Source organism: Anneissia japonica, unplaced genomic scaffold (assembly GCF_011630105.1).
Source record: "Anneissia japonica isolate Jap-2015-1 unplaced genomic scaffold, ASM1163010v1 scaffold1698_len283567_cov170, whole genome shotgun sequence".
NCBI classification, from domain to species: Eukaryota; Metazoa; Echinodermata; class Crinoidea; order Comatulida; family Comatulidae; genus Anneissia; species Anneissia japonica.
The window spans coordinates 187,607-200,816 of NW_022747456.1; the positions used below are offsets into that span (position 1 = coordinate 187,607).

At 36.5% G+C, this 13,210-nt stretch overlaps 1 protein-coding gene across 2 annotated transcripts in view; it reads right to left on the minus strand.

Annotated features, from left to right (window-relative positions):
* Positions 1-13,210, minus strand: part of LOC117120496 (arginine-binding periplasmic protein-like) — a 43,646-nt gene that overhangs the window by 10,501 nt on the left and 19,935 nt on the right. Inside the window, exons 1-6 of one of the 2 annotated variants that reach the window (XM_033265510.1) lie at positions 10,800-11,183; positions 7,407-7,470; positions 5,141-5,193; positions 2,679-2,807; positions 1,929-2,128; positions 1,227-1,304 (exon numbers count right to left, since the gene is read on the minus strand). In XM_033265510.1, coding sequence (XP_033121401.1) covers positions 1,227-1,304; positions 1,929-2,128; positions 2,679-2,807; positions 5,141-5,193; positions 7,407-7,470; positions 10,800-11,001 — 726 coding nt within the window. In that variant the 5' untranslated portion in view covers positions 11,002-11,183. Of the gene's footprint in view, positions 1-1,226; positions 1,305-1,928; positions 2,129-2,678; positions 2,808-5,140; positions 5,194-7,406; positions 7,471-10,799; positions 11,184-13,210 lie in introns of those variants that run through there. The other variant, XM_033265509.1, reaches the window with a different exon arrangement.

Sequence of the window (13,210 nt, forward strand, 5' to 3'; positions counted from 1 at the left end):
TTAATTTATAATAGTTTTTTTCGTTAAATTTTATTGGCATTTTTTTTGTTGTTCCTGTGTACAGTAATGTTATTTTAACCCAGTAGCCTCCAATTCAATCTCTATTGCCAAAGGTTACTGTTGTCGAATGTTCTTTGTTAATGAATGAATAAGTTTATAATGAATAATGTTGTATATTGAATTGTAATTTTAAATGATTTTGTAATGAGTAATTTTTATAATGATTAATTTTATATATAGATTTGTGTATTTGAATGTAAGTCTTTTTAAGCAATTTTGTAATGAATTTATTTTGTTGTATGTCTGATTGAATAAATATATACCTGAAATATGTTTCCATTGAGTTTCCAAAATCCTCAAAGCACTGCTTTTACACCACTTTATTCTCAGTTTAATGTTACTTTTTTACATAATCGGCGTCTGGCCGTAAACAATAAGATGTTTTCTAGCCAATGTTGCTTGGCAGGCCGCACACATAGGGTTTTTAATTCATTTTCGCGGGCCGCACTTTTCCCACCTGTTGTATATGTATACACGAATAAAACATTTTGTATTCGACTGTCTAGAAGCGTTTTTGCATCATATAATAAACAAGATCAAAAACAAGTTTCATGCTTTCTTCCAGAAGTGCACGATTTTTCTCCTTATCCGCTCTGCTTTTCGCAATGACAGCGACATTTAAGCGTAGGGCCTTACGCCTACCTAGCTATTCCGTTTCTCGCATGAGTCAAAATCAGATTTTCGCATTTCCTAAAGTTTTAGTAAGCCTATGTTGGAATTGGAAGTGGTAGCCGAATAACACTCCGTCCCTTGTTACTCAGAGAAGTTATTTCATGACTCATAACATTTTATGCCTGGCTACTATAATAAGCTAGGCCTAGGCCTACAGGAAAATCCGACACCACCAAGCCCCGATGTTTTTTAATACCGACCCCAAAATGAGACGCATTCTATCGCAACTTGCTGTCTGCAACAGTCACAAAAATGGCTGTTAAAGATACATATTTATTTTTTAAACTTAATGTAAAATCTGGAAAAAACGAAGATCGTACTAGAAATCAAAAAATTTCCTACGCGTTTTTCACGTACGTGTAGTGAGCGAGATTTGCTTGTCGTCCACACTGTTAGCGAATTGCAACCGGTGTATGACGTCATAAATGAAGATGTATACGTCACATTAACCGTATGCGTTCGCATGCGAAACCTCCCTATTTTAAAGTACTTACCTCACCAGAAATAACTGCTTGACTAAGTTGCATTGGCGTGACGTAATGACGAATATTTTTTGGAAGTATATTTGCACCCTACAAATAAATAAAAATGTGATTTTCAAAATAAAGATATACAATTCAAACAAAACCGTCATATTGACAGCCACGTCAAAGGCCTAAATAACACAAATGCTTAATACATTCCGTCCACCGATATTCTACACATTATTGCCTGCGTATTATTGTGAATATTTTTAATCATCCAGGTATAGTCTGCAAGCAGTTAGTGTTAGTGCGCCCTACTAACACTACTGCTACATACTATCCACATTATAGCTTATTACGCCTAGTTTAAGTTCTTGTTTTTATATTGTTGATGTTGTGTCTGGTGTTTCGTGTGAAATTTTATTATAAACTGCCAATTTATTTATTTATTTGTATATGGACGCCATTGGAAATAAGTTTCTTAACTTTACGGGTTATCCATGGCATCATTTTTTTTTTATTCCTTTAATCATCGTGTCTTTTTAATTAAATTTTATTGTATTGTTTTTATGATGATGTAAATTGACATTTTTTATGTGAGATTCTGAATAAAACAAAACAAATAAATAATATTAGGCCTAGGAGGAATAATGATAAATAGTATACATAAATGGTGATAACATTTTCGCGTTCACTTGTACTTTACATTACATTGGTATCAGATTAACTAACCGTAATTCGGTCACTGTTTCTGGCAACACAGTGTTCATCGGTGGCGTCACCATCTAGAAATCCTATCTTCTTTCCACTTATATTGGTCGGGTCGAACGAATTTGGGTTGCTAGATTTTACATAAAATATTCCATTGAACCCTTTACGGAACGCATCAGTAAATTGGAATGTACGACTTCGTTCGTATGTTCCAAACCAACCTACAAAATGCAAAATTGATATCATTATAATTCAATTATAATTAATGACTATAATAATAACATTAATAATAATGATATTATTATTATTATTATTATTATTATTATTATTATTATTATTATTATTATTATTATTTTAATTACGAAGGTACATCGTGCAGAGGACCTAATGATCCATAACCGCAGGGTAATAGGAAATGTACGGTACGTACCAGTACACCGGGGTAAACACTACTCGTCTCGAAAGATGGACCCGGTAGTAGTTGATCACTAAGTATGAACTCATTAGAATAAGAGAATATAATGGTAAGAACTCCAAAGCTTCTAGGGGCATAGAAAACGCCACCAAAGGATCATCCTCCTTCAGAACATTATTTATTTCGGCTTCTATGAAGTGCACATGAGCCAATTTATGCACAATGGGCCTACGGTTTATAGTCCCTATCCGAGAAGATTTGTTCCACCACCAGAACCATAGGCGAGCGTGTCGCGAACCAGCGCCGATATTATATGGCTGTAGGTTGCTGCGCCCCGTTATTAATACTATGTTTACCTGTGCAGGCATCATACCAGCTATTCATCAAGCCTTTTCCACCACGAGGTAGTCCACCAGCATTAGATTCCCAACAGTTCGTATACAGATCCCACATCAGGACACAATTCTTGTTTGCAATCTCGCACACTGAAACCAAATAATTTAATAATTGGATATTTCAATGCGCCCATCTTGATAAAGACTAAGTGTGTAGTGTTATAAACATAGGACGATTAAATTAACTCTGAACAAATCTTGGTAGAGTCGAATTTTTAAAAAAGGTCGCAGCTCGTTTTCGTAATGAAGAGCCAAAATAAGAAATGGTGCTATGGCGTAACGTCGTCTTAATATTCGGAAGTGGGCCTAAGCACGCAGTGATTTATTTAAAACGGAGATGACAAATAGAACAAACGTTAAATGATATGTTAAGTGATATTTTTGCCGGAGGCGGGTGGATAAGGAGGAGGTGAGTGGTAGGCCTAATCCAGGAGGGGATGTGATGTTCCCTTCATTGGTGTTGAGGGGCTATTCCCCCAGAGTCTCATTTTCACCCCTGGATCCGCCATCAAATAAATTAAGGAACAAATTTGTTGGCTCACGAGAGCAAAGAGGTTTCGTATTGTACATGTACATGAATAAAATCGTGGTGTGCTCATTTTGGAAACCACATAAAGACAGCAGAATGTCATTATAGCAAGAAACCATGATATGGTAGTCAACCAGTGGCGTATTTAGGAGTCCTAAAATAGATGGAGGGCTGATGGGGGCGCGACAAGTGATTTGGATGGGAGCGATTCCATAATTAAGTAAGGGGACACCAGCTTGCATATATGGTTATATTAGATAATTTTTATCTACCTGAGCGAGATTTTTTTACTTCAAACTTGTTTCAATGATGGGTGTGGGGTGGTGGGGGGAGGGGCACTGCGAGAGCGAGCTTTTTTGAGGCGCGCGCCACCGCGCAGCCACCCTTGATTCTGCATTGCATAGTCAACGACTACTGTAACACTACGCTCGCTGATACCGAGTTTATTGATGGGAGTCGTGGCGTTTGAAATTATCTTGAAGAAAAAAAAAGTAACAATGAACAGTATCGATTCGTATATTGTTAACAATAGGTCTATGTCAATCTGGCCCATCAAAGATATTATTGCAATATTACAAAGCGTATGGTATTTTATTGATTGTTTGTACATTGAAATTCAGAAACAGTCATCATTCATTATTTTGAGGTTAACAAAATAATTTATTTCATCAGTAATCCAAAATATTTATAAAAGTCTGTCTAGTTTAATAATGGTAGATCCAGAGGTGGCAAAGGGGCGCTCTCCACCCGGTAGTAATCACTAACTAAGTGTGAAGTCATCAGAATAAGAATACAACGGCAAGAGATCTGAAGCTTCCAGGGGCATAAAAAAATTCGTCCATAGGATCACCCCCACCCCCCTCAGAAGCTTGATTTATTTAGGCCCACAGTATAGGCCTACATGGACCAAGGGTTGTCAATAGCGAACAATATATCACTGTCCTACTTGTGGGTGACAATCGCTTTCACAAGACAAACATACAGGCCTACATACAGTGCTTTAAACAAACTACGCAATATGCAAGGCTTAAGATGTGGAGTTGGTTGGTCAGAATTTGAACCTATTACCCTGGGATTGGAAGGCAAGAATCTTAACCGCCAAGCTATTATAATCCTCTGTCGGTCCAATTGCGCCACCCCTCGGCAGGAAACTGTGCTATTACAGTGTTATTATATATATATATATATATATATATATATATATATATATATATATAGATATATATATATATATAGATATATATATATATAAAATCATCAAAGGACCTGTTCAACCATGAAGCCTTCGTGGTCTAGTGGTTATGACGCTCGTCTTGTCAGTGAGAGGTCGCAGGTTCGAATCCCGTCGGAGGCATTTTATTACACAATGATTTTTCATAGGACTTTATTCGTTGAAAAGCTACAGGGTAGCCTACGATTTTCCATCATGTCCTTATTAAAACACTGTATATGTACCTTTGATGATTTATATTATATAAATATGTGTATATATGTGTGTATGTGTATATATATGTATATTTATTTATGGGACATGTACTTGGGTAGGCTTAAGATATATTCATTTGCATGCAGTATATTTCTTTTGATTTCCTTTTACTTATTTTGTTAAAATTGTTCCATTGGAGTTTTGGTGCTTTTCTTAAGCATTATAAGTATTTAATAATACTCGATAATAAGTTTTAAGTATTTAGTTAAGTATTGATTGTTAATGTTAAGATTCTTCTCTTCTTTTTCTTCTGTGTATTTTTTAAGACCGCACCACTGATTGTGAGGTCCACTGATACAAAGGTGAAGTGTCACAAATAAATAAATAAATAAATATTACACAAGAAGGAAAGTTTAATTTGGAATGATGACTCAGCAAAATGATTAAAAGACAGTTACTCGGACTCACCTGCATTGACAAGATCCACGTGGAAGCCACGGAGAGTACCCGATATTTCGTCACTTATAAAAAAGAAAAACGATTATTATTATAGATAGGCCTAGTTTTTGAGATACACCTAAAATTGGAACGTTATATTTTATAAATCTCCCGTCTTGAAATAATTATCCAATCAACAACTCTCAATACGCTAATTAGTAACCCGACTTTGTATTTAGAAAATTGAATTAGACCTATAGGCCTACAATATTTTGAATATACTGCACTTGTGCAGATGTACTCTATAGGCCTACTGTGGCGGTCGAATTCCTCTGTAAAATGTAATGTGTTCAAATTATTCTGTAAATTGGAATTCGAGTTCGCGTTAACTACCGATCCAACATATAAGAGAGTTGGTAAATGGACCTACGTTTTCACAGATGACCATTGGCTGATAGCAATTTTCCGACAATGGACTAGTTAGATTAATTTTGACATAGTTTCTGCAATCAGGAGCCTATTTTTTGAGTATTTATCAAAATTCTGGTGTTTTAATACTGTAATCGAAATAACAGATTGGTATACAATGAAATGATTAAGCGCTTCCGCCGTTTTGGCTTACTTATACGGTATCTCGATTGCAATACTATGCCCAAAATATTAATACTTCCGGGGATCCTCAGTCCGGGTCAACCAATACAATTAAAAAAAATAATAACACTGAGACTGCTGAAATTGCTTGATTCGCTGCAATGTTTGATGTTTCAACGTGTTGCTGAATCTGGGGTTGGGTAAACCGGCTTTGCTACAGTGATTTGGTTCACTCTGGTTGTTCCTGGTCTCCCCAAATTTCAGCTTTTTTGTTGTTATTGTTGTAAATGACCAAATAAATAATGAAATGAAATGAAAAGAAAAATTCTGAACAAAATAAGAACAAATTAAGGCTGCGGTAATAAGCCTTCCTCAATGAGTTTTTTTTTTTTTTTTATCAACACTGAATCTGGGCAAAATTTCACTGATTCTTAATATAAAAAAGGCGTATTTCAAGTAGAGTGTATGCCTCGCTAATTTTTGAATACCGGGGTCTCTCCTTTTTTTTGATCACGATGTTAAAACAATCTTCCTATAGGTTTACTGCAATTATCTAATTGCCAATCCACCTTGACCTCTTTCGGACGCGTATTTTATTCTATAGTTGAACGCTTTTTGTAATTTTGATCTGTTATTAACCTTAAAACTTTTAGTGTAATTATGCACAAATCTCATTTTTGTAAAACAGCACGAGGTGATACCGTAGGCCCTATATTATTAAAACAAAAAAAGGCATATTTCAAGTAGGGCGTAGGCTTCGCTATTTTTTGAACCTGGATTTCTCTCTCTCTTTTTTTTTTATCACGATGATGTTAAAACATTCTTTCCTCCATGGATTTACAGGCTATGTTCTCACACGGCAGCTGATGGTTAGCAGGATTCGGATCCATGCTAACCGTTACCTGTTGTGCATCCATGAGAAAATCCCGATCCAGATACCAAGAATATGATGATCGAATCACTGTGGCCAATAAGAAACTGGAACTTATAAACGCGTACGTGCGATTGGTTGATGATAACAAACGCGTTCAACTTGCTAACCGATAGCGCTTGCTAACCGTTCGGGCGTTCTCACACAGCTGCTAACGCGGTTACCGCTAACGGTTAGCTCCCGATTTATTTATTTATTTATTTACCACATTTTTATAGCGCCCTTTCCATTAAGTAATCATGTTCAAAGGCGCTTCACATTATAACTACACTAAAACAAGATAAACAATCAATTAAAAAATAAATATAAAAATAGATAAGGACATATATTACTTAAATTACAATGGCCAATAAAACATTAAAATCAGTTAAAATTGAGAAGATATTATTAAGAAAAATAAGATAAGTTAAAATTGCTTATACTACACAATTAAGATAGGAAAAATACAATTCAATTCACATTAATATTAAAATTATTGGTTTTATTATTATTTAATTAAGTTACGTTATTGGTAATTTTTAAGTTAAAATTATTGGTTCTATTATTATTATTATTTAATTAAGTTACGTTATTGCACAATAATAATTGAATAAAAAATACATAACGTCAAAAAATGAATAGAATATTTTAACAATTGTTATTGGACTCCCGATCCGAATACTTGGGCTCTCGTGAGAACCAGGCAACAGTATGAAATAGGACTATTACCAAAACCGAGTGTTGTCCAACCAACGAGGTGCTATATAGTCTATGCATCTTCATGGATCAACTTACATGTACTCCAAGTTTGTTCCATCATGTCCAATAGCAAATGTCCATATCTTGTCCGACGATGAATCTGAAGAAGGACATATACATATCTGATTTAATTATTATATTCACAAGATTATAATAATGTTACTGTACCAACAGATTCAGACTATATTCTGCTTGTTTATGTAAAAAAAAATGAACAAAATTCGACACTGAAATACAAAGTCAAGAGAGAATAATGTGCTTGAGCAGCCCGACACCTAGCGAATCCTCTCTAACCTGCTAACCTGTAAAAAGGCCTATACTACTCTCGGGTCCATTGGCCTATCCAAGATGCTTAAAGGGATCAAAATTGTAGAAAGGGTCATCAGAAGGCGGCCAAGGAATCCAGAGGCAGCGCAGTTGCAAGTGGTCAGCACCAGGGGAGGCTCATGGGTTGAGCCCTGGTTGTGGGTGGGCCGCGAATCTCACCAAGTTTTGTTCTTCGGTATATAAGTGACAGTAATAGTTAGTTATCATAAATCTTCCCAGTCTGACACCCCCACCCCTCGGTGCTACTTAAAAAGCTGAAAAGTCTGCCGTATTTTATTAAATTAGACAATGCAAAAAATAAAGTGTGGCTTAATCTACAAATAGGCCTATGTTGCACACACATTATTTTAAATTTCAATAGAATCCCCCGTCAGGGAGAGAGCTGCCCCTCCACGTCGGGGAGAAAAACATGCTCCGTCGGGAAGAAGGATTGAATTGAATTGATTTATTTACATCTCCGAAAATAACAGCAAAATTCATTAAGAAATACATAAAATACAAGAAAATACATACACAAAAAAGGACGAAATTCAAGAGATGCCGGATAGCCCATAAAAGTTCCAATTGGAACTTATTTACAATGGGGTCTGCATGATTAAAGAAAACTTGAATTACAAGAACAGCAAAAAAAACAAAAAAAACAAAACAAAAAAAACAAAACAAACTACGAATCAAAACTTTAGAAATTATGTATCCTTTGCATTTTACTTGGAGCATACATGCAAACCCACTCTTCTACATCATTAATAGACTCAACATCGATCAAAATAAGCCCTTGAATTCCCTAAATTGTCGTATAGTTATATATCCTGGCGCCACCCCTGATGCTGGTTCGTAGTAGGAGGGTCCCCCTACTTAAAACAAAATATAAAGGAGTAAGAGGGACTTGAGTGCCTCTCTGGGGCCCATGGGCTGAGACTGAGCCCCAGGAAAGGAACCGGCGTTAAGCCACTGTTTAGGCTCAATAGTAAAGTGCTAAGTAGTAGTAGGAGGACACGGGGCCCTCTCTAGGCCTTTTTTTGAGTGTGTACTCAAGGGCTGCGCCCCTCGTGGGATCACGGGGGTTAAGTCACTGGTCCAGTGTAAGCAAGTATCATCATGTCTTTTTTATTAAACCAGACTATTTCCTTCTTTGGGATGAAATTGAAATAAAATGAAATAATAGTGTCATAGACCTTCAATAATGCATTTTGATTCCACGTGTCGTCTCTATCCTTCCCATGTCCTATATGCTTCCGCTATATTGCTTTCAAAAACTCGTTGGTCCAACGAGATTCATTCTTATCTATCCTGCCATACGTTCGACCTTCCTTTATTACAAATTGATGCAAAATGTAGGCCTACTGCTTAAAGAGGGTCGGCCTTGGTGTTAGGTAATAATAGATGAAATAAGTGACTTCTTTTTTGTCTATGTAATGTCAGGGAGTTGTGGTAATGTCTACAAATACAAACCATTGCTTTTAATTAGATTTTTCTTTTAAGGCAAACCGTACATCGATTTTATCGATTGCCATTGGTTTTCATGTGTCAGATGCACTCATTTTAATAAAAATTTGGTTCAATTTTATTTATAAATGCTAATGTATTATATACATTGTAAGCATATAATAAGTTGGCGGGATAAATTCCTGCCACGGCTAGAATTTACGTAGTGCTAGGCAATGTTGGTTCAACTGAAATCCGGAAATATACGCACACCTTTACAATGTAGGTCCTTGTGTAGAACAGGAATCCAGGGATAATATCCGATCGCACAATGTACTTTCAAACACATGTAAGAATTTGGTTGAGAGGATAGTCTACTGTCTGTACTCTACAAAATACAAAAGCGGGCTACAAATAGGCCTACTAAAGTGAGTTGGAACCAAGGTCTTCGATTAATTGTGTGATATTTTCACGAGGCCTTGAGATTGGTATTGATACCGTAAATCTTTATGTATTGACGTAGGCCCTATACTATACATTACTAATCATAGCCTTTCAGTGATTTTATTTATATTGGCAACCGAACATGTTTCCAAATCTCGGCTATCAGAGAGTAGGCCAATAGTATTGAAAAATTGATTACCAACCCCTGTAAATTTGAAGAACTTCGGTTCACCTATATACGCATCAGTGACTGTGTTGTTAAACTTTGAGGAAATACTCACATGTTAAAAATTGAAACAGTTCGAAACAATTCCGTTCATGAAAGGAAATTCACCCGTGATTCAACTGGATTTAGGCCTATATATTGAACCTAAGCCCCAAGCTCCAGGGGTCCCAAATCCATAAGAGCCCCTCACCTCCTTATCAAAAAAATCCAATAAAGCAATGTTTTATTGTGGCATTTAACTATTGCTTCCTTCCACCTTCTACACACCTTGCATATGATTATCTAGAACGATCGTTCGTTACCTTAATTGGTAACATTTTGGCTTAACTAATTAATATTCATTCAATTCTTTGTATATATAATCTTAGTTAAGAATGGCGAGTTTTTTGTTTATTGATTTTCTGTTTGTACTGATGATGGGTTGGAGAGAACACCCGAAACATGTTTACAATTAAATTCTTAGTTCTTTTCTTAAAATGTGTTGTGTTTTTCATGAATTTGCGTCCGTTTGGTCATATCATCAAGGACTTTAGTTCAGAAGACCTGCATATTTGTTTGCCTAGGATGTATGAGAAGTTATCCCTACGTTTCAATAAAGCTGAATTGGATTTTCATTTCTTACGCTATATATATATATATATATATATATATATATATATATATATATATATATATATATATATATATATATATTTGTGCTTACAGGAAGGGGGGGGGGGTGAAAGTGGGGCCGATCGAGATAATAATCCCTAGGGGGCCCACAAATAACCTCTGAGGCATTTTTGGCGATCAATTTTTCCTTTTTCTTTCTTTCTTTTTTTTCCCCTTTATTTTACCATCCAAAAAGCCCCTTGCAATAGTACGCTGTGAGACATTATCCAACATTTTATAGAAAAAGTGTAAGTCATAATAATATCTAATAGATATTTTCTTAATATTTTGGCGGTTCAAATTCCCGCTGTTTTTTTTTCATATTCTACTGGCTATTTTTAATGCAGTTGACTTACCATCGGATCCTGAGTTAGAAAATTTTTCCGGTACGTTAATATTGGTTGTACCCTTGTTGCTTAGGCTGACGGCAGATAAAACTAAGGCTAGTAGACTTATAATACAACTGGTAACTATCACGACTAATATTAGGCCTGAGCGGCCGCCGGCTCCCTGGTTCTTGGACGTTGGTAAAATCTCAGCTGTCAAGTCTCCGTCCATCCTCAATTCGCGATTCCAATCAAGTGCTCGCTACAAAACAAATGCCCCAGCAAATGTGCAAGTCGCCGACTTCCGGGTTAGGTCTATCGTTAAAGCATATACTCTATATTGTCTTAATCTTTTCTAACAATAAGCCTACTCACATTCGGCCGATGTATCTTTAATCGACGACGCCTTGCTTTGATGAACAGGGCCAGAACCTAAGCATCATTATCCGACCGTATCGTAAAAGTGAGTCCCGACTCGACTTATCTGTGGAAACTTATCATCACCAATATTATAGTCAAAATGAATTTTCATGATCTTTCATCAGCTATTTTCGGCAACCACAGAGATCTAATGTGTGATGTACGGTACCATAGAATTACAACTTAAAAACATGTCTTTGACGTATTTAATTTACTTACTTCGAAACTGTGAGTCCATACGCATTTCAATTTAGAGAATATGGAGCTCTAGGTGCCAGGAAATTGCACTCTGATACCTTAAAAATCTTAAGAATAATTCACAGGGGCGGATTTAGAGAGGTGGGGGGGATTTAGGGGGGGGGGGGGGGGGGCGCCTGCGACGCGCGTCCCCTCTTTTATCACAATTTTCTTTTGGAGATAATTGAATGGATACCGGTACACAATTCCATAGAAAGGTTGATTCTATGTCACATCGCGCAATGCATAGCTACAAACAAAGTTTAAGCGCAGATGCACCAGCATGGACACTTTCGTGCAATCTATCACTCTCCATCGAGGTCAGCAGGTATGTGCTGTCAGACAACCCCATGCACAATGACCACAGTACACTGATATGTGTGCACATCTCCATTGACGACACCCCTTCAGTAGACTTAATCTTAAAAAGTACAGTTTTTGTGTAGACAACATTTGACACTTTCGACGTGTAAGTTTTACTTCCTTATTGTTTTCAAGTACAGTACCTGGTTTAATCATCATTGTGTAATTTACATGATATACTGTATGAAATTGTATAATGCTGTTGCCTCTAATTGAAATGGAACAAAGTAGGCTTACCTAAACATAGGGCCTAGGTCTATTTCCAGTGGCGGATTTTGGTGTGGGGGCGTATGGGGCGTACGCTCTCCCTCTATTTTTTTGCAAAAAAAAAAAAAATAAATAAATAAAATTACACCCACAGTGTTGAAGTCTTCTTTTCCTACAAAAACACCCTAGGAGAATGCTATTCATAAATCCACTTGGTGAGAAATAGAAAACTTGTAATTTACTCAATGTTATTACACAGTTGCGGATTTTGTTGTTTGACAACTTTTTTTTAAACGGATTTTGGATAGTTGTTTTCCTTTTTCTCGATGTTGCTGAGAAACTTCATCATATTTTCTAGAAGTGAAATTTCTCTTTGAAATGGTGTACATTTATGAGCCTTTGAATGTTGTCAAACTAAGTTTGAGATGTTCATGGAAGAGGTACTAAAACCCACAGCTGTGAGTAGACGAATTATTATTAATTTAATGACACATTTCATAGTTGTATATTGCAGGTACTCTGTATATTAAAATTTCTTTTAAAAGACATACACTTTTTTTTAAATTCATTTCTTACTGAAAACTACCATGCTAGATAGTTAAAATCGACTCAATACAACCTCATATTCCTCAAATGTGCTGTGCTTCAAAGGGGGGGGGGTCGCCCCCTTGGACCCCCACCAGGGGCTTTGCCCTTGCACTCCGCCGTGGGCCCTAGGCGGCCCCTGGCCCCAGGTCTAAGGCTGCTCGCTTCGCTCGCAGATTGCGCCCACCACCCCCCTTTTCTGGCAGACATATCAACAATATAATACAACACTTACTTTTCTTAATAGAATTTAGGGCGATGCGACCCTCTGCACCCCTGCATCCGCCCCAGAACTTGACCCCAAGATGGGGACACGGGGCAAAAGCCTGTATTCTGAGATTGTTTCAACAGATAGGTATTTAAGGCTGTAACGCGCAAAAATATTACTATCATAATAATAGGCATACGAACAAATATCGAAGGCTTGAAATGTATTGACCGAAAGGTCCACTGATTAATCTCAGATAAGAAAGTATAATACATACTCCAAGTGTTGAAATACACGCCATCGTGTTGGGACTCAATATTTCGACATTAATTATGTCATCATCAGGAATGAAAAAATTATCTATATTAGCAAACTTATATGTACTAGTACCAAAAGTGTTTAACCAATCAAAACATTACCT